At 36.9% G+C, this 24812-nt stretch overlaps 1 protein-coding gene across 2 annotated transcripts in view; it reads left to right on the forward strand.

The window, feature by feature from the left end:
- The window catches only part of BMAL2 (basic helix-loop-helix ARNT like 2), a 104668-nt gene extending 92491 nt beyond the window's left edge, over positions 1–12177 (forward strand). For both annotated transcript variants that reach the window (XM_056799427.1, XM_056799426.1), the window contains exons 14-16: positions 730–805; positions 3223–3331; positions 8561–12177. In XM_056799427.1, coding sequence (XP_056655405.1) covers positions 730–805; positions 3223–3331; positions 8561–8697 — 322 coding nt within the window. In that variant the 3' untranslated portion in view covers positions 8698–12177. The remainder of the gene's footprint in view (positions 1–729; positions 806–3222; positions 3332–8560) is intronic.
- The last annotated feature ends 12635 nt before the right edge of the window (positions 12178–24812 follow it).

Genomic DNA, 24812 nt, shown 5'->3' on the forward strand with positions numbered 1-24812 from the left:
TCTAAGCCTGGCTCTCTTCTACTGAGTAACCTAGCTACACCAATAGTTTTCTTCTTGATTGCCTTTTCCAATCTCTTGCATTGGTTCTTGGCAATGTTCATTAGTCTACAAGCATTTATTAAGCACATACATGTGCCAAGAACTCTGCTAGACACTGGCAATATAAAGGCAAAAAATAAAACTGCTTCTGCCTTTAAGGAGTTTACATGCTGGAAGTAGGGGAGAAGGAGGACAACATGGATACTTATAAGTAAATACAAAGAAATATTGGGAAGGAAAGAGGCACTGGTAGCTAGAGGGTCAGGTATAGTTCTAAGTATACTAGGTAGAGTTCTCAGATACTCCCTGAATCTCATGAAGTCCAAACTTCCCAGGTTAGATTGGCCTGGAACTGACAGTTACCCTTGCTTCTCCCATAGGCTTGTTCCAACCCAAACCAGTTAAGAAAGAAAGAGAAAAAAATCAAAGTGATTTGGAAAAGATTATAGGAAAGTAGATAAAAGAAAAGGAAGCAAACTTTTTATACAGAGGTGTAACATAACTGTGTATTATGATTTTGAAGAGTCTCTCTTGAGCTTTCATGACTCCTGATCCCTATGATCCAAAAAAATCAATTGATCAATCAAACAGTCTCAGATGAGACCCCAAGATAATGAGGATCTCTCAAATATTTGGCACTTGATCAAAAGTCAAGCCAGAATAAATGTCTTTCTGTATTCCTTTTTAAAGGTTACATTCTTCTCCATCTCTTACTGATTCAAGTCCAACAAATGCCAGAGACTCTCCAGCAGTTAACTGCAGTAATGTAAGTAATGATACTTTGATATTTCGATGGATATGATTTCTTTGATAGTTGTGCTCCCATCTTCCATTGAAAAGCCACAAACCACCAATATCGTTCCATAGATTCCCCATCCTGAGCTTATTCCCAATGTCCTGGGGACCACAGTGGGTTCTTTTAATATTTCTTGGATGTGAGAATCCTGAGAAAATGGCAGAATGAGCAGCTATCCCTCCAATACTCCCCCAAAATATAGGCAAAGGGGCCCAAAATGCAGAAAACTCAAGAATGATAGGAAGAGAAAAATCGAAGGAACCAAGCACAGGTAATACAGCATTTAAAAAATAAAGACCAGCTTATTAGCCCGGTAACTCTCTTGTTCCCATCCCCATTCTCTTTCTCTCTCTTATAGCCCCGAGTTACATTGGCCCTATAGGACTCACTTGACTAATGATATTTTGGACAGAAATGTAGGTACTTAGTTTCCAAACTGATGATCTTAGTAGTCTTCCTTGGAGGAACTGTTCTCAGGGAGTTTAGGTGCAATCTCTCTACTCTGGCTCCTCATACCCCTCTCTGCTCTCATGGCCTGGGGCCCACAATTTTAGGCACTAGAAGTTCAGTCTTTGATGATATTCTAAAAGAACCTCTGCTTCTAAGTTCAGTTAAGCTCTGAATCAGATAACCCCCATGACTCAAGAAGGAAAAAGGGCATCTGGACAAGAGTGTGGAGTCTAAGGAACAAGACTGTGAAAGAAGAAAGTCATCCAAAGGGAAGTATTATTTAATAAAGCACAGGACAAGACAAGCAGATGGCAGGATTAAAAGAAAGATAGTTTGCAAAGGAATTCAAAGGAAGCCAAGAGAAAACCTAAGAGAAATAGAGAAGAGACCCAAATATAAAGGCTTCCCAGAGCGCCTAATTCATCAGTGTTTTGAAGGTCACAAACTCTTTGTGACCAGCTCCCAAGGACCAATCTAGGGACTGAAGGTTAGCTGAAGAGAGCAGAATACCGTCCCAACAGAGGCACTGGTAAAGGTAGATAATAAATCCAACTACAATAGCCTCTAAGAGTCTCATTGAAGCAATTGTTCATTCTCACTTTTTGAGGGACACAGTCTTTATTCAACCCTACTGGTCTAAGAGAACAGAACAGAACCAGTGAAAGTTGAGAAGGGGAAGTAACTATGCTTGGCTTTCAAAAGGGGAAAAGAATTGGAAGTAAGAAGCATGTTTTCAGCATGGTCATTGCAGAATGATTGATAGAGACAGACCAAGCTAACCTAGGAATAGAAATGACCAAATAGTTGAAGGAAAGAGTCATCTTAATATACAAACACTTCATAAATAAAGGGAAATTATGTCAAAATATCTTGAGGTAGTTGAAAATATTACAAGTTCTATAAGGCCCTGAAATGGCATTGGAGAATATTTAAGAAACTCCAGAATAATTCAGAAGAGCAATCAAAGACTTAAGTGAAAATATCAAAGAAATAAGGAGAGATATTAGGATTCTTGAGAGGAAAAAAATCTATATCTAACAAGAAGCTAGTATGTTAGAACAAAATAGAGAGTGCATTTTCTATGTAGGCTCTTTGAAAAAAGAGAATGAAAGATTTGGAATGCAAAAATGTAAAGGCAGAGGAAAAATAATAGAATAAAACTTTTAAACATTGAAAGACCCCAAAACATTAAACGTAAAGGCATGACAATTGCTCTAAGAATTGTAGATATTTCAAGACAAAAATTGAAAAAAGGAAAATCTGAAAACCATATTGGTATTGGAAGCAAATAGCAAAGTACAGATTGAGAAAATCCAAAGTGCACAAACAGAACAAAACTCAGAGTTTAGCTTACCAAGAACCATCCCAACCAAATTTCAAAGCTACAATATCAAAGAATAAATTTTTTAGACTACAAGGAAAAAATGAAGGTAAATTTCTAGATATTTAGTTTCCAAGCCTCCAAACAGAATAGCACTTAGTGAGGTCCATCCAGTGACCTCTCTGAGAATCCAAGGTCACTCTCAGGTAATAACTGATCAGGTCCCAAGAGGAGAGGAAGATGAAAAACTTCCAGTCCAGGATTCCTGCCTTTGAGGTCATAAGAGAGTAAAGAGAGATAAAAAGCATATAAGTGCTCTGTGCCCAAGCATTATGAAAAGTTTTTGATCATCCTGTTTCTTTCTCTAAGACAGTATTTCACCTTAGGAGGCTCATAATGCATTTGATTCTCTTATTACTTCCTGTCTTAATCCTAAAGTAATTGCCACTTGAAGCATTTATTATTCATGTTCCTTTCTATATTAATCTTAAACCACCCCCAATCTTCCCTTCTAGTTTCCCCTATCCACCCACCCACAATTATACTTCCATCAAGGTTTTGATTTCATTTAATTGCAAAGCTTACTTACCATTCATTTTTCCTCTTGTCTTTCTAGGTGCCAAACAAAGAACTGATTCAGTTATGTTCTTCTGAAATAGGAAACCATGAGCCTTCAGGGCAAAGCCTTGGCATTATTTCTTTCTCCAGCAATGAACCACTGCTCAGTAAGTTGTCTTTGGCTCCTGCTGATCATTTTAATTCCACAATGATCCCTTATCCTTGGCTAAAACTTTAGGCTTGGCAGACTTCTCTAAAGGAGAATGTTTTCTTGAAAACTGAGATTAACCTTTTAAATGAGTCAACTGGATAAATACATTGTTGAATATTATATTAATGGTATACCATGAAAGGTGGCCTGCCAGAAAGAACTTAATCTGTGAATCTGTAAATGTGTGCCATTCAACTAATAAGCAAAATAATAACCAAACATGTTTCCAGTTAGTAATAACTGGAAAGAAAGACAGTTTGATTTGGCATATCCATTTTTGAGATTAGTACAGTCTGAATACAGGGGAAAAAAATCTTACAGATAATAGAATTTTTTTTAAGCTTCTGTGTAGAATAAAATTAGGTTAATTATAAAAATAAATTTTAAAAAATCATCTTGATATTTATTTGTATTTGTTTAGAGAAATGAAGGTGCTTCTGATAATAATTCAATATCAAGTCTTTGCCACCAGAAATTACATTGATCTATAAAAATTTAAGAACATTTTATTTAATATTCACAAACTCCAAACCACATGGAAAGAAAAGCTTTCAAAGTATAAAAACTTAATAGAAGAAATTAAAACTATGGGAGAATAAGATGATTACATGTCATTTCTGTCATCCTTTTTGGCACTAGAATGATCCCAAAAGATGCTTTTAGTGAGTCTACAGAGGCTGAGTTATATACTGATACTTGTCATTCAATTACAAAAAGCAATCTTTTTTCTACCTATTCAATAGTCACATAACATTAAATATAAAAGAATAATAACAAGAGAACAACTTCTTTCTTTCTAAACCTCACCAAAAAGACATGAGAAGAAGACAATGACGATAATGATAATTTTGTAATAACTCAGTAATAGGTGACATTTATATAGTGCTTTAAAGTTTGCGGAGCAGTTTGGAAGTCTATAATTCAATTCTGAGTATTACATCTGAGACCTTATCTAAAAAAGTTTCCTTTGAATTAGAGACTGAGAAATCATCCAAGCTATTCCTTCATTTCAGATAGAGCTATATGTAAATCATCCCAAACAAATTTTTTAAACTCTATTTTGTTTTTAAAGAGTTCCAAAGCATTTTTAAGAGGTCTTTAACTTTCAAGTTTAAATATATATGTATATATTTAAGGTAGATAGATGAGTTTATATATATAATACATATATATATATAATGTGTTTATATATGTATATACATGCATAAGTGTATATATATATATATATATATGTTTATATGGAGAGACTAGACCTATGATTTCATCCCTATTGGGAACTACTGATGAGAAACTTCCTTTCTTAATGCATATTAGAACCTTCCTTAAAACTTTTAGTTTTAGTCTTAGAATATCTGGGGCACTGAAAGTAAAAGGTTAAGTGATTTAAGGCTATGATAACTTATATACTCTTCTGGTATATGGCAAAGACCTGACTTGAATCTTGGTCTTCCTCTCTCTTAAACCAGTTCTCTATCCCATATGTCAGGCTGTCTCTGTTCTTCACTTATTCAATGACTGACAGATACTCGTGTTCTATGTCAACTGCAAGTTCTCTGATTTACCCATCTGATAACCCCCTCCTTAAAAAAAAGAAATTCGCTTTGTCTGGAATGACTAAATAAATCTATTCTGGTGCTTCATGATCTCTGGCTCTCTTTCTAAATGTCTATGAGTTATTCTTTTAATAATGCATCCTAGAATTTTGCCAAATCTTGAAATGTAGGGAAATGATTTCCTTTCTTCTCTCTCTAAGTTGATATAGCCACAAAGAGGGCAGAATGTAATTACAAGGTTTCAGGGAGGTGTTTATCTATAAAAAGTTCTTCTGGCCTTGTTTTTTTTATCTGATGAAACATTTTCTGGTTGAGTCAATAAAACAACAAAATAGTCTGATAAAAAGACAAATTAGCCATGCCTAACTCCTGAGGAACTGGAGGCAATCCAGGTATCTGTGTAAGGCCTTGGTACAGTGAGAGGAAATTTAGGCTTATTGTTTGAAAAATCTATTATCACCTACTCCATATATTCCTTTTTGAAATATTGGGATAATATTTCCCTGTCCATTGTTCTGTGACTTTTCTCCTGTTCTCACAATTTTTCAAAGATCACTGAGAGAAACTCAAATAGACCTGCAAGCTCTCTCAGTATCCTGGGATTCAGTTCATCTTGGCCTTTTCACTTGAATTTATAGAGGCCAGCATGATAATAATAATAATTAACATTTATATAGTTCTTACTATGTGCCATGCACTAAGCTAAGAGATTTACTATTATTATCATCTCATTTGTTTCTCACAACAGTCCTATAATGTTGGTGCTATTATTATCATCCCTATTTTATAAATGAGGAAACTGAAGCAGAGGTTAGCTGATTTACAGCTAGTGCCTGAGACTAGATTTGAACTTGGGTTTTTCTGACCCCAGACCTGGTATTCTATTCACTGTGCCACCTACCTGCCTAGGTACTCTTCTACTATCTTCCCTTTTATCTCCACTTTCAATGTCCTTGTCAACCAATACTTTCTAAGTCAAGAGTACACTTTGGAGGAAAAAAATGTATCAGAATCAAAATAAAGAGTTAAGTAGTTCTCCTTGCTTTCACTGTTCTACCCACAGTAAGGTGGGTAAATTATTCTCTTGCCCTCAAAAAAGAAGAAAAAAAAACCCTTCCTTTTCCTATTCTTAAGTTTTTCATTACTAGCTTCAACTCATTCCAGATTTAAATTTTTCTGACATCCTTAAGTTAATGTTAAAAACATTGCAAAATATTTTTGTTACTCGTTCTGTTACCTGTTGTAGTATCTAAATTATGAGCATGTCTTTTTTTAAAAAACTGTTATTCTATATAGCTACTTAATTCTTTTTATAAAAATCTCTTCTGAAAAGCTGACTAAACAAGTGATAGAGAACATCATAGAAAATAAAAGAGACAACTTTGAGAATATAAAACCAAAAAGTTTTTTTTTTTAACAAAGAAATTATTGCAATTACAATTATAAGGGAAACTGTTGACTAAGAAAAAAATTTGCAGCAAAGTTTTCTGGAAAAGATTCAAGGGATCTTTTCCGAAGGGAATTGATACAAATACATGGGAATAAGAGCTATTCCCCAATAGATAAATGGTCAAAGGATATGAATAATTTGTTCACCAAAGAATGAAAAGCTAAATATCAATCACTAATGTTAAGAGAAATGCAAATTGAAGTAAGTCTGAGGTTCCACCTCATACTCATCAGATTAGTGAAGATAAAATAAAGAGAAGGGGCCATAGAACTAGAAGCACATTAATGTACTGTTGGGAAAGATGTGAATTGATTCACTATTCTGGAGAGTCATTTAAAACCATCCACCCAAGGTTACTAAATTGTGCATATGCCTAGACATATACTCTGATGAGATCAAAGAAAGAGGGAAAGAACTTATAGGAACAAAAATATTTCTTGCAACATTTTATTTTATAACAAAAAACAAACCCAGCTGAAAACAAAGTAGGTATCCATTAATTGAGCAATGGATGAACAAAATTTGGTATATGAATATAAATGAATATTATGCTGTAAGAAACTATACAAAGGAGAGATTTTTTTAAAACCTGAAAGGGTTTGTGTGAACTGATGCAAGAGAACAATTTCTACAGTGACTATAATATTATGTAGGAAAATTATAACCAATGATTGCATTTGTATTGCATGAGTATATTTATTTGTTACAAGGGAAGGCACTGACTATAATATTATGTAGGAAAATTATAACCAATGATTGCATTTGTATTGCATGAGTATATTTATTTGTTACAAGGGAAGGCTTTTCTTTTTTTTTTTTTAAACCCTTACCTTCCGTCTTGGAGTCAATACTGTTTATTGGCTCCAAGGCAGAAGAGTGGTAAGGGCTAGGCAATGGGGGTCAAGTGACTTGCCCAGGGTCACACAGCTGGGAAGTGTCTGAGGCCAGATTTGAACCTAGGATCTCCTGTCTCTAGGCCTGGCTCTCAATCCACTGAGCCACCCAGCTGCCCCCAGGCTTTTCTTTTGTGGGAGGAGAAAGGTATGGTAGTGAGTAGGGCTATAGTGATAATGATGATGGAATTTATATTGCTTGAGTATATTTATTTGTTACAAGAGAAGGCTTTTTATTTGGGGGGATGGGTTATGGGGAATGGGTGGAGAGATACTGACCACCAAAATGAAAAAGAAAAGATTATAAGTGAAATATTTAAAAATACACACACAGAAGAGAGCAGGAGGTAATTCAGAAGGGGACACAAACAGGCAGTATTGAAACTGCCCTAACAATATTTAAATTTAATATATACTTTTAAAAACCCAAGTAGGTTAGTAAAAGTAACTTGAAATAATCACAGTGTAATATATAACCCTCTTTTTCTTTCTGCTATGTATAAGGAAATATTCATGTTTGTTGATGCTTGTCAAGTTCATAATAATAATTTAAAAAAAGAAACACTTTCAAATAAATAAAATTCTCCCTTTTCCTCATTGGAATCATTTGTGTTTGAGTTATCAGAATTTCATTTTTATGAGTATGTATTACCTCTGGAGCCAATTTCCCATGTAGAATCTTTGTTAATGAAATCTATAGTATACTTTCAATGAAATTTTGAAGCCCACTCTCCCCCAGATTTGGAATGCACAGCATTCTGTACCTGGCTTTTGTCCAACATGAGCAAAAGGAGAATGGGAGTAGTTGTATCTCCTCGAGATTCTTTTCATTTCTACTTTAGAATCAGATTCAGAACAGTAGTTGTCTTTGTAGTTTTTTACATTTTCAAAAAGAAAGTCCAAAATCTATCAGCTATTCCATTTTTAAGGGGGAAAAACGTCCAGATTGCTGAAGTCTCCCATCACTACTATGTCATTTCTTCATGCCAGCCTTTAAATGTGCCTCTGGAATGCTTCGTTCATTTCTTCCTTTACCCTCGCCCCATAAAATTGCTTATGTTTCTCCCCACCATTAATCCTCACCCAAATATCCAGAAACTCTCTATCATGCTTCTTTTCTCTTCCCACTTGCAGAATAAACAGTGAGTATATCTTCTTTGTATTCGATGCTAACCCACCAGGTCTTTTATCTAATGTCTTCCCCTTGTTGAATCAGGTATAACCTTCTCTTGCCGTATTATTCATTTAACCCTCCTTATTTACTCTGTGTCTCTTTTAAAATTTGTTAGGTGACAACTCTCAGCTGGATTTTGATGCAATGTGTGAAAATGATGACACTGCCATGGCTGCCTTCATGAATTATTTAGAAGCAGAAGGAGGTCTGGGGGACCCAGCTGATTTTAGTGACATCCAATGGACACTCTAGCTCTTGTCTTTCTCTACAAATGAGTAGTGTATAAAAATGTTTCATATACAACAACTGTATATTCCTCAGTACTGTATTAATACTATTTTTATCTTTCATTCAAGTTATTGATCTACTGATTTGTACTGAATTGCAACTTGCTGATGAAGAAATAGGTGAAAAGCTGCAGTTTTTCTACCACTGGAGAACCTCAGAGTTTATTACTAATCCTTTATAGAATGAGATTGCTTATGTCCATGGATTGGCTATTTTTTGCTAAAACGTTCTTATCTCCCATTCCCCCAAATGTGCATTGTATTAAGTATCTGTGTTCTTTGTATGATATTACTTGGTTATTTCTTTGTGTGATATTTGAATTCATGAGATTAATTATATCACATATTTTTCTTTTCTTTTTGGATCGCTGATAAGGGCAAGCTTGTATTATTTGATATATTTTTAATACTTGAATGTGTAGCTCTTAATTGATACTGAGGTTTACAAGCTATAAGGACAAGGTGAGTACCACAGAATTAAAGGAGAATGCTATTTGTAGCATAATCACACAGGATACAGTATACACACTTTATGGACTAGTATATAAACAAAGTCAGGAGAAAGAGGCTGAATCTGGTGCTCCAAGTTAGATTCAGAGGAGGGGAATACAAAAACACACAATTTAGAGTCAGAGAACCTGGATTTGAAACCCAGCTCTTCAGTAACTGAGCAAATCACTTCATCTCTCCAGGTCTCCTTTCCTTCATCTTGAAAACGAAGGCTTAAGAGAGTTTGTCTCTAGCTCAGAATTCTAGGCTTCCAAGTAAAATTACTTCTTAATGAAAGCTTGCAAAAAGTATAGAGAAATTTGATGTTTTATTCACAGATTGTTTTTTTTTTAAGAGCCTTTTTAAGGTGCCTTAAAGCCAGGCTGTTAATTTCTTTCTATATGTAAATCAGTAGACTCTGCTTTATTTAATATTCCTATTGTTCAATTTGGGGTATGGAATTATTGATACATGAATTTTTAGAGCTAGAAGGCGTTTTAGTGTTTCCTTCTCTTTATATGTAAAGAAGTTCTAGGTCAGAGAAATTAAGATTAAATTACTTGTCCCAGGATATATATCAAACAAGTCATCTTTTTTTTTTTTAAGGCAATGGGGGTTAAGTGACTTGTCCAGGGTTACACAGCTGGGAAGTGTCTGAGGCCAGATTTGAACCTAGGATCTCCTGTATCTAGGCCTGGCTCTCAATCCACTGCCATACCCAGCTGCCCCCTAACAAATCATCTTTTGAAAAATATTTGTACAGAAAGTAGTGACTTGTGACTTTCCATGTTGAGAAAAGAGCAGGACTCACTAACCAAACCAGGAGCTTTTCATTGTCTTCCTTACATTCATGAGAATAAGTTGTAACTCTTTCTCTTCAGAGTAACACAAAAAATAGTACCATTTTTAGATATTGAAAGAAAATTCATGAGAAACTCAAGTTTAACAAAAATATATCACATAGAAAAAAGTGAGGCAGAGTGGATAGAGTTGGCCTTAGAATCAAAGTGACATGGGATAAGTTCCACCTCTGACACATATTGTGACCTGGTCAAGTAGCGTAACTTCTCCATGGTCCAGGCAACTCTCTAAGACTTTTAAGTGTCAGAGCAATTGCTAGTAGACCTTGTCAAAGTGAGTTTCTTCAATGGAAATAATTAATTCATGTTCATTGATTAATTGATTGAAAAAGGAGATGCCTCCATGGATGAAATCAGAGACTCTGACAATGGAATATGTTATTATTGGCTTTCATTCAGAGGAGCAATGTTTAGGAGCACATCTTTAACCTTTGGAGAGGAATTGTGGAAAGTCACTTTGTCAAAAACTTCCCATTGACAGAGAAAGAACTTTGACCTAGTTAGAGTAATGGCTTGACCTAGTGTGGGATTTCTTCTTCTTCTTCTTCTACAGGCATTCAATTTCCATTTTTACAAGGAGAAATATGAAGTAAAGATTCTGAGTAACGGTAAAGATTAACAAAAATTCTTTTAAAATATAAAAGACATCATTGCCATGAGGGGGAGGACAAGTCTGCACATAATTCTTGGAAAAACACCTTGCTGTTACAGGATCTTAATATGTGTTACTAGGTATGCAAAGGCCCAGTCATTTTCAGGCACAGAAAATTTCTAGAGCCCTGGGTTTGACCTGAGACAACCTGAACTATATTGTCATGCCTGAAGGTGGACCAAAGGATCCCATTTGGTCGGTGTGTTTATCCAGCGCTCCATGAGCTACTGACCCCGACCAGGGTGTGGCTGAATCTGAATGGATCATGACTGGGTAGCTTCTTGAAAGGCTCATGGTGCCAGACTTGAAGTAGGGTATGGCAGACCACTGCTTTACCTGTGCCACAAAACTTTTCCTCCTTCAGAAATAGAGGTTTCATATAGGCCTTTGGGAAACCAACCAGTTGCTTTCTGGAGTAATTATCAAGATTTGTAAAGCACTTTACAATTATCTCATTTTATCCTCATAACAATCCTAGGAAATAGGTGCTGATTTTATCCCCATTTTACAAATGAGGAATCTAAGGCTGACAAAGATTAAGTGACTTGTCTGGGGTCACACAGTAAGTATCTGAGGATGAATTTGAACTCAGGTCTTCTTAAATCCAGGTCCAACACTTTATCAACTGTGCCACTTAAATTGTCTCTTAGTAGGTGACCCATTACTCTATCCTCCAGTCTTACATAGGACACATCTCCCATAGATCCTCTGGCTCTATAAGCAGAAGCATTTTCTTGAACGATGCATGGTATAATACTGTCTTATCACTGCTGGTAGGGGGATTTTTCTGGAAAGGTGTATATTAATTATATATGTCCTTGGTTAGAAGAAAGTGGGAAATTTATATGACTTTAAATTTATTATTTCTTTCCTACTGCAAATGATGAACATGTTATATTTTGGTGGAAAACAACATACAACTTTATATTATGCTGTATATTAGAGTAGAATTAAAAGTTGGGAAATCTGCAATGTGATACTAGCTCTGTAATTAGTTTGGCTATGTGACCTGAGACAAGCCACTCTAAGCCTCAGTTTCTTCATTAGTAAAAAACAATCAGGTCAGCCAAAATGACCTCTATAATGCTTTATCATTATAACACAAAGGACTTGGATATTGGGGTCAGAATTCATTGTATCTCTGAAGAAGTTATGTTAATCAGGTGGACTAAAAGAATAGTTCATATTATTTATTATGAATAACAATTCTATGAAGCATTAGTTTGAGATTAGACCTCATGTGGTACCCAGTCAGGCTATAAATGCATAACTCTTCATGTGCCAATTTTTTGTAAAGAGCTAGCTAAAATTATTGAAGGTTAAGCCATTTGAAAATTATCATATTTTTTTAACAGGATGGATGAGCAAATAAAATTTAAGGCATATCATGTCTCTTCGTAGTATACCTAATTTACTTAAAAGTGATTGAGGAAAAAAAGAAAAATGCAAAATAAAGGCAATGATCAAGTGCAAATCATCACTGTGGTAAACAAAAGAAGTTAAAGAAAGGTTTAAGTATTCAATAAATTATGTGGTGTTCACAGTAATGGAAACAAAAAATAATGCAGATTTTGATAATGATGAATGTGGTATTCACTGGGTGTGTATTTGTGGCCCAAACATATAAATAAGCTTAAAACCACATTTTTAGAGTGTATGTTTTAATCACAATCATTGTCATGATCTAGAGACACACTTTCAACACAGGACCGTCATCCTCCAGACAGGAAGACTAGGTTGATTGATGAATTTAGTATTGTTGAGCAGAACAGATCGAGCTCCTAGAAATAACTTCCTGTCCATGCCCCGCCCCCCCAAGCCATTTTGAAAAAAAGAAATACTAAGTAGCCATTAGATATCACTTTTTATATATAGTGCTTTGTTTTTTTTTTCATTAGAAATTGAATGTATCAAGCCAAATTACACTTGGAAGGCAATTGTGACTACTCTACCTAGTATAAATTTCCATCTTGTAGTTCTGAGTTAAATTTTCACTGTGCTACATTAAAATAATGGGAATTCTATAAGGTATCTTGTGGAGTACGTTTTCTGAGAAGAGTCTAGATACATATTAGGAATTAAAAAATAACTTGGCCATATATCATTGTAACCTTTGATAAGGATTTCTTGGAGGAAGATGAGCCCCAGCAAACTTTGGCCTTAAGAAGAAAGCCGGTCAAAACTTGCCTAGAGCAAGCTTTTACAAACTTTGCCAATTAGAGATAGAGACAATGTAATGGCAACTGACTTATTCAGTCTTTAGTTTAAGTTAATGTTCAGTAAATGAATTTGGCCATGGAACACTTTGGGGTTTGATGCACACTATCGACGTATTTTTACCCCTGCATGGCAGCATGGGCTATCCCTGGACTAAAGAAAAATGATAGACTTTTGAAACAGAAAAGTAAGCCTATTTTCATACCCCAGCATTGCCATATATAAATAGATATTTTTGATACATGATTGCATTCTAACATTTTAAAGAGGAAAGTGTTACTTGCATTGACATTCTCACAGAACCTCTAGTCATATGATGAATGCCAACCAGGACACAGGCCTGGTCATGGCTTTCCTTTTATACATTTTTACCTCTTTTCTGATTCACCTGTATTTAAGTGTTTGTACTTACACATATGCTATCAAGGAATGGAAAGGGAAAATTAAACTTTATTTTCTAAAAATTATGGACTTAGGTGATTTTTAAAATCCAGTTTATATTATATTCATCTGGAAGAAGTACACCATTAATGGCTGTCCTAAATGGAGGACAAAGGCTGGAGGAAAACTCTAGCTAGTGAATAATGAAGTATCAGTACCATCTGAACAGCAGGCAGACACCCTTGAAATTTGAAATTATGTCACTATAATCATCCCTTTATTCCTCTCCGTTTGAATATCCTTCAGTCTCTTCAAATCATCTATTAAACATCCCCTTCTCTCCACAGGCCTTTATTTATACCTCTCACGTCTTTCAGTGGATGACCTCACCAACTATCAAGACCATGGGCTATAAGCTCTATTCTTCACACCTCAGAAGCTCTGTGAATTTTCATCCCGTCTCCTTTGCTTCCGCCTCACAGGATGAGTTGGCCCCTCTCTTGGCCTTCTGACTTGTATCTTGTATCCCATTTATTCTCTTCTCTTTCAGCAGTTTGCTGCACTGATCATTTCCACTCATTTCCATCTTTTGACTACTACTTGTTTCCTTCCTTGCTGCTTAGATTGCCTAAATCCTTAAAAAAAAGCCCCACTGGGCCATCAGACCATCCCCTCAAGGTTTCATTCTATATGTTACTGCCTTTTCACTGCTAAATAGATAGAAAAAATGTAGCCTGGAGGAGGCAATTACAAGGTGCCTGAGTGAGTAGTGATGACTAAGCCCAGCTCACCTTTCTTCCCCTCAGAATAGTACCAAATGTGCCAAATAAAATAAAATAAACACCAAAGAGAAGAATAAAGACATCTCCAGAGGGAAAATATCAGAAAAACAAAAAGAGAAACTAAAAAAAATGTGTAAAAAAAGTCCCAAACAACACCAACAAGATATCCAGATGCAAAAATGTACCTATGGTGAAAACTTTCAAAGTAGTTAAGAAATGCTAAATGAAAGGAAACAGCTTCTATTCAAATATATATTGAATCAATAAATGGAAAAAAAATTTAACCATGAAACTTAACAGCTCCAATAGTCAATGGGAAAGTCTTAATAAAGCAATTAATTCTCTAGAATAGTAAGGGCCATATGGAAAACTTGAGTACAGAGGGGCAGAACAAATAACAAGGCAGAAATTTAAAAACAAATGAACAAAAAGAGTAGAATTAGGATAAGTACAATCTCAACAAATAAACATATCAAAAATAGTGGGCAGAGCTTGGTAGACAGGCTGAGAATTACTTCTCTCAACCTGAGGAAACAGTATCTGAGTAGGAAAATTTCCCAGAAGTAGTGACTACAGAGAGCATCCCAAGGTAATATCATAAGTTTAAAGAACTATGTAGGTACTTGAGGGAAATAGGACTAACCGAGTAAAAGGAGCCAACTCAAATGCTTTACTGATTGGGGTTTCTTCAATCTTGGATTAGTTCTTATGGAAAATGGATGTTCAGTGGAGAGGGAAGTGGGATTGTTTTGCACAGTTTGACTTTTTTTATGGGTTTGGGTGTGAGCTTCCTGTGTTTTTCTGTTTTTTGTCAGGTCAAATAAAGCCTGTACTATATTTGATACATTGTGGATCTGAATGCTTGCATAGGAACTGAAGGTCCTTTATTTTTTCTATACAAACTTAGCCACAAGCATAGTTCTGATATAGCCAAAGAAAAATTAGCTGGAGGCATTAGTCAGAGAGTCTATTTTAGTGAGATGCTACCCAAAAATGGAACCTGGTTTGTGTAAATCTAAGGCATTAGGTTCTGTGGATGGATCATGCCTTAATTCTCCACTGAGGAGACTACAAAACACTATCCTAAATAATAAGTGAGTCAAAGATCAAAAATGGTAGTGTAACTGGGAAGGTGAATGGCACACACACAGAACATCCCTCTCTGCTTCTAACCAACTACTTGTGCATGAGCCAGTACTAATCAGGCTTGACCCTTTGGGGATGATGAGACCTGCTGCTTCTGGCCATGTGTGACTCAAAGTTTAAGGCCTTTTTCTTTGAGATTAAGAAGCATCCTTTTATTGGCCACTGAGCGAGAAGAACAGGTGATTCAATGGACCTTTAAAAAAGGAGGGACTCTAGACCTACTATCTAATTCCACTGCTCTTAAAGGAAAAAAGCAGAGAGAGAGAGAGAGAGAGAGAGAGACTCTCTAAAAATTGGGCAAAATTGGGAAATAAATGGTTTGTATTCAGAGACCTAAGACTTCCTCTTTCTATATTTCATTCCCTTATACATGTTTTTCTTCTCTCATCCTCTCTCCTCACTCCACAAATCTCCCTTCTCTACTTGTATGGGACCTTTTATCTCTTTTGTCACCTCATCATTCAATGCTCCAAGCTCTGGACCTCTCTTTTCACTCTTGTCTTTCTCTCCCCTCTGGCCCCCACACTTAAAATCTGCTGAGTTCTGGCTATCATTTGGAAAGACAATAGAAATGATTGTTGGGTGACTACAAAAATTAGTATATTTCCTTCACCAAGTTAACTGTATATTAACTGAAGATACCATAACCTGAAATTTCTAATAATAGAATTGCATGTAATGAGGTAGAGTAGAAGAAATAGGGGGGACCCTATATCCCTCAAATATTAACTGGTAGTTAGCAGCCTGCTTTGCCTCTTGGTGAGACTAGTCCTGGCCACAGCATCAGGAGAAATAGAATATGTCACTGGATTAGAAGTCAAAAGACTCCTGACTTAGAAGAACCACTATCTCATTACATTATGATTCCCAGTCTTCCTTTTAAAGACTAACTCCTTGGGAAAAGTTTTCTGCAACCTATTGCCTCCTCTTCCTCACTTCCAATTCACTTTTTTAGAAAAACCCTTACCTTCTGTCTTAGAATTGATACCAGTAGTGGTTCCAACGCAGAAGAGCGGTAAGGGCTAGGTAGTTGGGGTTAAGTGACTCGCACACCCAGCTAGGAAGGGTCTGAGGCCAGATTTGAGCTCAAGTTCTCCCAACTCCAGGCCTGGTATTCTATCCACTATCCACCTAGGTGCCCCTCCTATTTATTTCTTAACTCATTGTAATCAGGCTTCTGACCTTACCACTGGATTAAAGCTACTCTCTCCAAGGTCATTGATGACTGCCTAACTACAAAATCTAATACTCTCTCTCTCTCTCTGCCTCTCTGTCTCTGTCTCTCTCTCATCCTCTCCCCCCCACCCTCTCTCTTCTCCCTCCCCAAATCCTCTCTCTTCTCTGGATTTTAATAGCACTAGTATCTCTTGGTTTTCTTACCTATCTGGGTGATAGTTCTAAGTGTCATTTGAAGGAATATCATCTAAGCTATACCTTCCATGTGTGAGGACTCTGTCCAGGGTCCTATTTTCTCTTTTGATAAATAGAATGTGAACTACTTAAACGCAGAAATTTTTTTTGTCTTTATATTCCCAGTTTTTAGCATAGTGCCTGGCATGGAAATAAATGTGTTCACAGACTGATTCTTGGATTAATTAGCTACCATGGGTTTACTCTCTTTTTATGCAGATGATTCCTAAAACCATACATATAGCTCTCATCTCTCCTGACTCCTAGCCTGGTATTACCAAATGCCTGCTAGACATTTCCATGTGTATTGGTCTCCAACCAATCCCTCTCATAATTTCCATTAAGGGCACTACTATGATTCAGCCTATAACATTTATATATGTGAGGGGTGTATGGGGTGTTCAGGGAGGGGTAGTATCTCTGGTATGGAGGGTTTGTTGTGCCCTCCTAGGGCAGCTCTCCAGCCTCTGACCCTCACCTGACACCCAGCTCTCACTTGTGGCTCCTAGCAGCTGCTAGCATGCGGCAGTGGCCACACCCCGGGCAACAGCTTTGACAGGCTGGCTAAACCTTGTGAGGATAGCCATTGGGTCATAGACCCCTGGTGAACCAGGGCTTTGCTCACCCAACATGTGAAGACTACTTCAGCTGAACAGATGGAAGAAACCAATAAGAAGGTTCAACGGCTGAGAGGGCGACGGAGCAAAGCACTGTGGAGTGCTTAGGGCGTGTTGGAGCACAAAAGACAACACGGCCATCCAATGCAGCTGGGGAAGTCTCCAGGTGTAACGACCTTTCGTGCCACGGGACCCAGGCTTCCAACACCAAGAAAGTGGGACTGTCTCTGTGCATCGACTTTTCCACTTAAATCTCCTTCACGCACAAGTGTCTTTGTGCACACTCATCTATCATAGATGAAAATGCACAAAGACAATCGTCATCCTCGGCTACCGAGATACTACTACTACTATATGTGAAACACTTTACTAAGCATTAAAGATACAAAAAAAAAGGCAAGTCCCCACTTTAGAGGTACTCAGTCTAACAGAAGACAACATGCAGACAACCGTGTATAAACAAGATATGAACAAGATAAATTGGAGATAACAGATTTGTAGATGTTATGGAAGGCACTTGCATTAAGGGAATCTGGAAAGACTTCTTATAGAAGGTGAGATTTTAGCAGGGACTCAAAAAAAGTCAAAGGAGCTAAGAGATCGAGATGTCTATCAATTGGGAAATGGTTGAACAAGTTGTGGTATATGATTGTAATGGAATACTCTTGGGCCATAAGAAATGATGAACAATAAGATCATTAAAAAAAAACCTGAAAAGACTTATATGAAATGATGCAAAGTGAAGAGAGTAGAACCAAGAGAATGTTGTACATAATAACAGCATGATGTATGATGATCAGTTGTGAATGACTTAACTGTTATCAACAATGCAATGATTTAGGACAACCCCAAGAGACTCATGATGAAAAAGATATCCACCACCATAGAAAGAACTGATGGCATCTAAATGCAGATTGAAACATACCATTCTTCACTTTATTTCCTCCATCAATTTTTCTCTAGCATAAGTGATAAGTCTTCTTTCACAACATGATCAACACAGAAATATATATTGCATGATAACACATGTACAACCTATATCATATTACCCGGCATCTTGGGGGAGGGGGGAAGGATAGGAGGGAGGGAGAAAAAGAATATGGATCATAAAATGTTGGAAAATGATATTTAAAATTGTGTTGAAATGTAATCTGGAAAAAAGAAAGAAATCAGTAAGTAGATATGAAGAAGAAGCGAATTCCAGGCATAAGAAGATAGCCAATGAAAATGCCCAGAGTCCAGAGATGCAATGAGTTGCTCAAGGAACAGCAAGGTGGCCAGAATCATTGGATGGAAGAGTATCCTTCCAGTTGTCCAGGTTCACAACTGCCCTCCCTCCCCATATCCAACTTGTTGAAAAGTCTTACTGATTCTACCTCTACCATCTCTCCACTCTGTTCCTGTCTCACCATTCATATAACTATCACCCAAGTTCAAGCCTCATTTTTTGTCTTGCCTATTCTAGAATTGCCCCTTAATTGATTTCTTAGCCTTCAGCCTCTCATTTCTCCAATTCCACCAAGCTGCAAAATTGATATATATATGTATGTATGTATGTATATACATATATATATTAATCCTTATCTTCCATCTTAGAATAACCACTGTGTATTGGTTTAAAAGCAGAAGAGCAGTAAGGGCTAGTCAATGGGGGTTAAGTGACTTGCCTAGAGTCACACAGCTAGGAAGTGTCAGAGGCCACATTTGATCTCAGGATTTCCCAACTCCAGGCCTGGCTCTCAATCCATTGAGCCACCCAGGTGCCCCCCAAATTGAAATTTTTCTAGTACAATGTCAAATAGTAGAGGTGATAATGGGCATCCTTGTTTCACTCCTGATCTTATTGGGAATGCATCTAGTTTATCCCCATTGCAGATGATATTAGCTGTTGGTTTTAGATATATACTGTTTATTATTTTTAGGAATGACCCTTCTATTCCTATGCTTTCTAGTGTTTTTAATAGGAATGGGTGTTGTATTTTATCAAAGGCTTTTTCTGCATCTATTGAAATAATCATGTGATTCTTGCTAGTTTGCTTGTTGATGTGGTCAATTATGTGGATGGTTTTCCTAATGTTGAACCAGCCCTGCATCCCTGGTATGAATCCTACTTGATCATGGTGAATGAACCAAATTGAAATTTTTAAAGCATAAGCCTACTCAGGTCACAGCCCTGCTGAAGAAGCACAAGTGATTCCCTATTGCCCCTAGTTAAGGCCCTTCCAAATCTAGAATGATTCCACATTACTCTCCTTCACACATTCTATGTTCCAGCTCTGCCAGCCTGCTTGTTTTTCTCTGTATTAGATGTTCCAGTCTCTATTTTTGTGCCTTTGCAAAGACCATTGTCCTGCCTCCCCACCAAATCTAGAATGCTCTCCTTCCTCAAGTCAGTCTCTTAGCTTCACTTAGACTCAGCTCAAAAGTCACTGCTTACAAAAGAAGACGTTTCCTGATTTTCCTCATTAGATTTTCCCCCACCTTGAAGTTGCTTTGTTTTTTTTTGGTATATAGTTTTATATTTACTTATCTGTGATATGTGCTCTTTCCTGCTTCCCTTCCCTTGTCCCCACCAGAATGCAAGCTGTTGAAGGGCACAAACTGTTTCCTATTTTGCAGCACAGGCACATTCAACAGCAGAAATTTCTTAAGCACATAAACGAAAGTCCCAGCCCTTATGGAATTTGTCTTTTATGGAACAACAAACAAATATGGATACAAGTTACATTTGAGAGGAGGGCTAGAGAATCTATTTCTTTTTGCTCCAATCAACTATATGCTCTCGGAGTTGGAGGATGAACTTTGGGGATAACAACTCCTTTTCAATACAGCAGAGTAATCTTTTCTATTCCTCCTTAACCAAGTTACTATTGCCAAAGCAACTGTTCCAAACTTCGTCTTTACTCCAGTCTTCCCATGGTATTCTCTCCAATCCACCTAAGTTGACTATCCTACCTTTTACTGTCATTGAAAAATCTGAGACCATTTGCCAAGAGTTCCCCTTTCCCCACTTCTCATCATCTCATGCTCCCATTGTCCCCAGTATTCTCCCCACAATTAGATTGCGAGTTCCTCAAAGGCAGGGCCTGTCTTCTGTTTTTCTTTGTATCCCCAGCCCTTAGAACCTGGTACATAGTAGCTGTTGAATGAATGCTGATTGACTGACTTCTTCACTCATATCAGATGAAGAAGTCTCTCTTTTTCTCTGGCCAAGGCCATTCCTAATACTTGCACCCTTGATCCCATCCATTCCTGTCTTCTCTAGTAGACTCTACTAGACTATGATCTCCGCTTTCTGAGCTTCATTCTCTCCTTTTCTTCTTCCCCATTATCTGCAAAGATATTCATCTTCCTCTTCTCTTTAAAAAGCCCTCACTTGATCCTAACCATCACTAGTAGCTATCTGTGTTCCTATGTCATTCCTTTGTTCATGGCTACAATCCTTGAGAAAGTTATTATACTTGGTGCCTCCACTTTTTTTCTTCCTTATTCCTTCTATTTCATCATTCAACTGAAATTAACTCTTGCCAAAGTTACTAATAATCTCTTAATCGTCAAATCCAAATGACCCTTTCTCATTTTCTTCTCTCTGCAGTAGTTAACAAATTCTCCTTCTGGATATTCTCTTCTCTCTAGGTTTCATGTCCACCTGTTCCTCTCCTTTGGCAATCTTTTATTCATGTCACCACTATTTGTGGATGTCCCCAGGGGCTCTGCCCTGAGCCCTCTTCTTTTCTTTGTATATTCTTAATTGGTGAACTCATCAACCAGTTATCTTGGGTTGATTCCTATATCTAGAAATCCAGTCTTAGTTTCTCTCCTGGGCTACAGATATCTAGCTCAGGAAGAAAACTAGGATTGAACACTGATTATCTTTTGAACAGACACCATCTGTCTTTTGAGCATTTTTTTTTATTTTTAAAGTATTTTTACATGGTTACATGATTCATGTTGTCTCCCTCCCCTCTCCCCTCTTCTCTCCCCACACCCAGAGCTGACAAGCAATACCATTGGGTTAAACATGTATTATCACTCAATACCCACTACCATATTATTCATTTTTGCAATAAAGTAATCTTTCAAAACCAAAACCCCAAATCATATACCCATATAAATAATGTCTTTTTTTTCTGCATTTCTACTCCCACTCATTTTTTGAGGGTGTTTTATTTTATTTTTTAAAATTAATTTATTTAGTCAATTTAGAACATTATTCTTTGGTTACAAGAATCACATTATTTCCCTCCCTAACCTCCCCCCCCCCCCCCCCCGCCCTTCCCGCAGCCGATGTGCAATTTCATTGGCTATTACATGTGTCTTTGATCAGAACCTATTTCCATGTTGTTGGTGTTTGCATTAGGATGCTCATTTAGAGTCTACATCCCCAGCCATATCCCCTCAATCCATGTATTCAAGCAGTTGTTTTTCTTCTGTGTTTCTACTCTTACAGTTTTCCCTATGAATGTGGATAATGTTTTTTCTCCTAGATTCCTCCAAGTTGTTCAGGATCACTGCATTGCCACTAATGGAGAAGTCCATTACATACGATTGTACCATAATGTTTCAGTCGCTGTGTACAATGTTCTCTTGGTTCTGCTCCTTTTGCTCTGCATCAATTCCTGGAGGTCATTCCAGTTCCCATGGAATTCCTCCACTTTATTATTCCTTTGAGCACAATAGTATTCCATCACCAATATATACCACAATTTGTTCAGCCATCCCCTAATTGAAGGGCATCCCCTCATTTTCCAATTTTTGGCCACGACAAAGAGTGCAGCTATGAATATTCTTGTACATGTCTTTTTCCTTATTATCTCTCTGGGGTACAAACCCAGCAGTGCTATGGCTGGATCAAAGGGCAGACAGACTTTTAGTGCCCTTTGGGCATAGTTCCAAATTGCCCTCCAGAATGGTTGAATCAATTCACAACTCCACCAACAATGAATTAATGTCCCAACTTTGCCACATCCCCTCCAGCATTCATTATTTTCTGTTGCTGTCATGTTAGCCAATCTGTTAGGTGTGAGGTGATACCTCAGAGTTGTTTTGATTTTCATTTCTCTGATTATAAGAGATTTAGAACACTTTTTCATGTGTTTATTAATAGTTTTGATTTCTTTAACTGAAAATTGCCTATTAATGTACCTTGCCCATTTATCAATTGGAGAATGGCTTGATTTTTTGTACAATTGTTTTAGCTCTTTATAAATTTGGGTGATTAGACCTTTGTCAGAGGTTTTTGTTATGAAGATTGCTTCCCAATTTGTTGCTTCCCTTCTAATTTTGGATGCATTAGTTTTTTTTTTTTTTGTAAAAAACTGTTTTAATTTGATGTAATCAAAATTATTGATTTTACATTTTGTAGTTTTTTCTAGCTCTTGCTTGGTTTTAAAGTCTTTCCTTTCCCAAAGATCTGACATGTATACTATTCTGTGTTCACCTAATTTGCTTATAGTTTCCTTCATTTTATTCAAGTCATTCACCCATTCTGAGTTTATCTTGGTGTAGGGTGTGAGATATTGATACAAACCTAATCTCTCCCATACTGTCTTCCAATTTTCCCAGCAGTTTATATCAAATAGTGGGTTTTGATCCCCAAAGCTGGAATCTTTGGGCTTGTCATAGACTATTGCTGAGGTCACTTACCCCAAGTCTGTTCTACTGATCCTCCTTTCTGTCTCTTAGCCAGTACCAAATTGCTTTGATGATCACTGCTTTATAGAATAGTTTGAGATCTGGGACTGCAAGTCCTCCTTCCTTTGCATTTTTTCCCATGATTTCCCTGGATATCCTTGATCTTTTGTTGTACCAAAAGAACTTTGTTATGGTTTTTTTCTAATTCAGTAAAAAAGTTTTTAGTAGTTCAATGGGTAAGGTACTAAATAAGTAAATTAATTTGTGTAGGATTCTCATTTTTATTATGTTAGCTCGTCCTATCCATGAGCAGTCGATGTTTTTCCAATTGTTTAGATCTAGTTTTAATTGTGTGGAGAGTGTTTTGTAGTTGTGTTCATATAGTTCCTGTGTTTGTCTCGGCAGATAGATTTCTAAATATTTTATATTGTCTAGGGTGAATTTATTTATTTAGCCAATTTAAAACATTATTCCTTGGTTACAAAAATCATTTTCTATTCCTCCCTCCCCTCCCATAGCCGACATGTAATTCTACTGGGTATTACATGTGTCCTTGATCAGAACCTGTTTGCATGAGGATGTTCACCCAGAGTCTACATCCCGAGCCATATCCCCTCAACCTATGTATTCAAGCAGTTGTTTTTCTTCTGTGTTTCTACTCCCACAGTTTTTCCTCTGAATGTGGATAGTGTTCTTTCTCATAGATCCCTCCGGGTTGTTCAGGAACACTGCATTGCCACTAATGGGGAAGTCCATGACATTCAATTGTACCACAGTGTATCAGTCTCTGTGTACAATGATCTCCTAGTTCTGCTCCTCTCACTCTGCATCACTTCCTAGAGGTTGTTCCAGTTCCCATGAAATTCCTCCACTTTATTGTTCTTTTGAGCACAATAGTATTCCATCACCAACACATACCACAATTTGTTCAACCATTCCCCAATTGAAGGGCATCCTCTCATTTTCCAATTTTTTGCCACCACAAAGAGCACAGCTATTAATATTCTTGTACATGTATTTTTCCTAATTATCTCTTTGGGGTACAAACCCAGCAGTGCTATGGCTGGGTCAAAGGGCAAACAGTCTTTTAGTGCCCTTTGGGCATAGTTCCAAATTGCCCTCCAGAATGGTTGGATCAATTCACAACTCCACCAGCAATGCATTAATGTCCCGAATTTGCCACATCCCCTCCAGCATTCATTACTTTCCTTTGCTGTCATGTTAGCCAATCTGCTAGGTGTGAGGTACCTCAGAGTTGTTTTATAGGGTGATTTAAATGCAATTTCTCTTTCTAATTTTTGCTGCTGAGATGTGTTGGAGATAAATAGAAATGCTAATGATTTATGTGGGTTTATTTTGTATCCTGCAAATTTGCTAAAGTTGTTGATTATTTCGACTAGCTTTTTGATTGATTCTCTGGGGTTTTTTAAGTAAACCATCATATCATCTGCAAAGAGTGATAGCTTGGTCTCCTTATTGCCTATTTACCTCATACCTTCAATTTCTTTTTCTTCTCTAATTGCTACAGCTAGTGTTTCTAGTACAATGTTAAATAGTAGAGGCGATAATGGGCATCCTTGTTTCACCCCTGATCTTATTGGGAAGGCTTCTAGTTTGTCCCCATTGCAGATGATGTTGGCTGATGGTTTTAGATATATACTGTTTATTATTTTTAGGAAAGGCCCTTCTATTCCTATGCTTTCTAGTGTTTTCAATAGGAATGAATGTTGTATTTTGTCAAAGGCTTTTTCTGCATCTGTTGAGATAATAATGATTTTTGTCAGTTTGCTTGTTAATATGGTCAATTATGTGGATGATTTTCCTAATATTGAACCATCCTTGCATTCCTGGTGTGAATCCTACCTGGTCATAGTGAATAACCCTCGTGATCA

This window comes from Monodelphis domestica, chromosome 5, assembly GCF_027887165.1.
Source record: "Monodelphis domestica isolate mMonDom1 chromosome 5, mMonDom1.pri, whole genome shotgun sequence".
NCBI lineage: Eukaryota > Metazoa > Chordata > Mammalia > Didelphimorphia > Didelphidae > Monodelphis > Monodelphis domestica.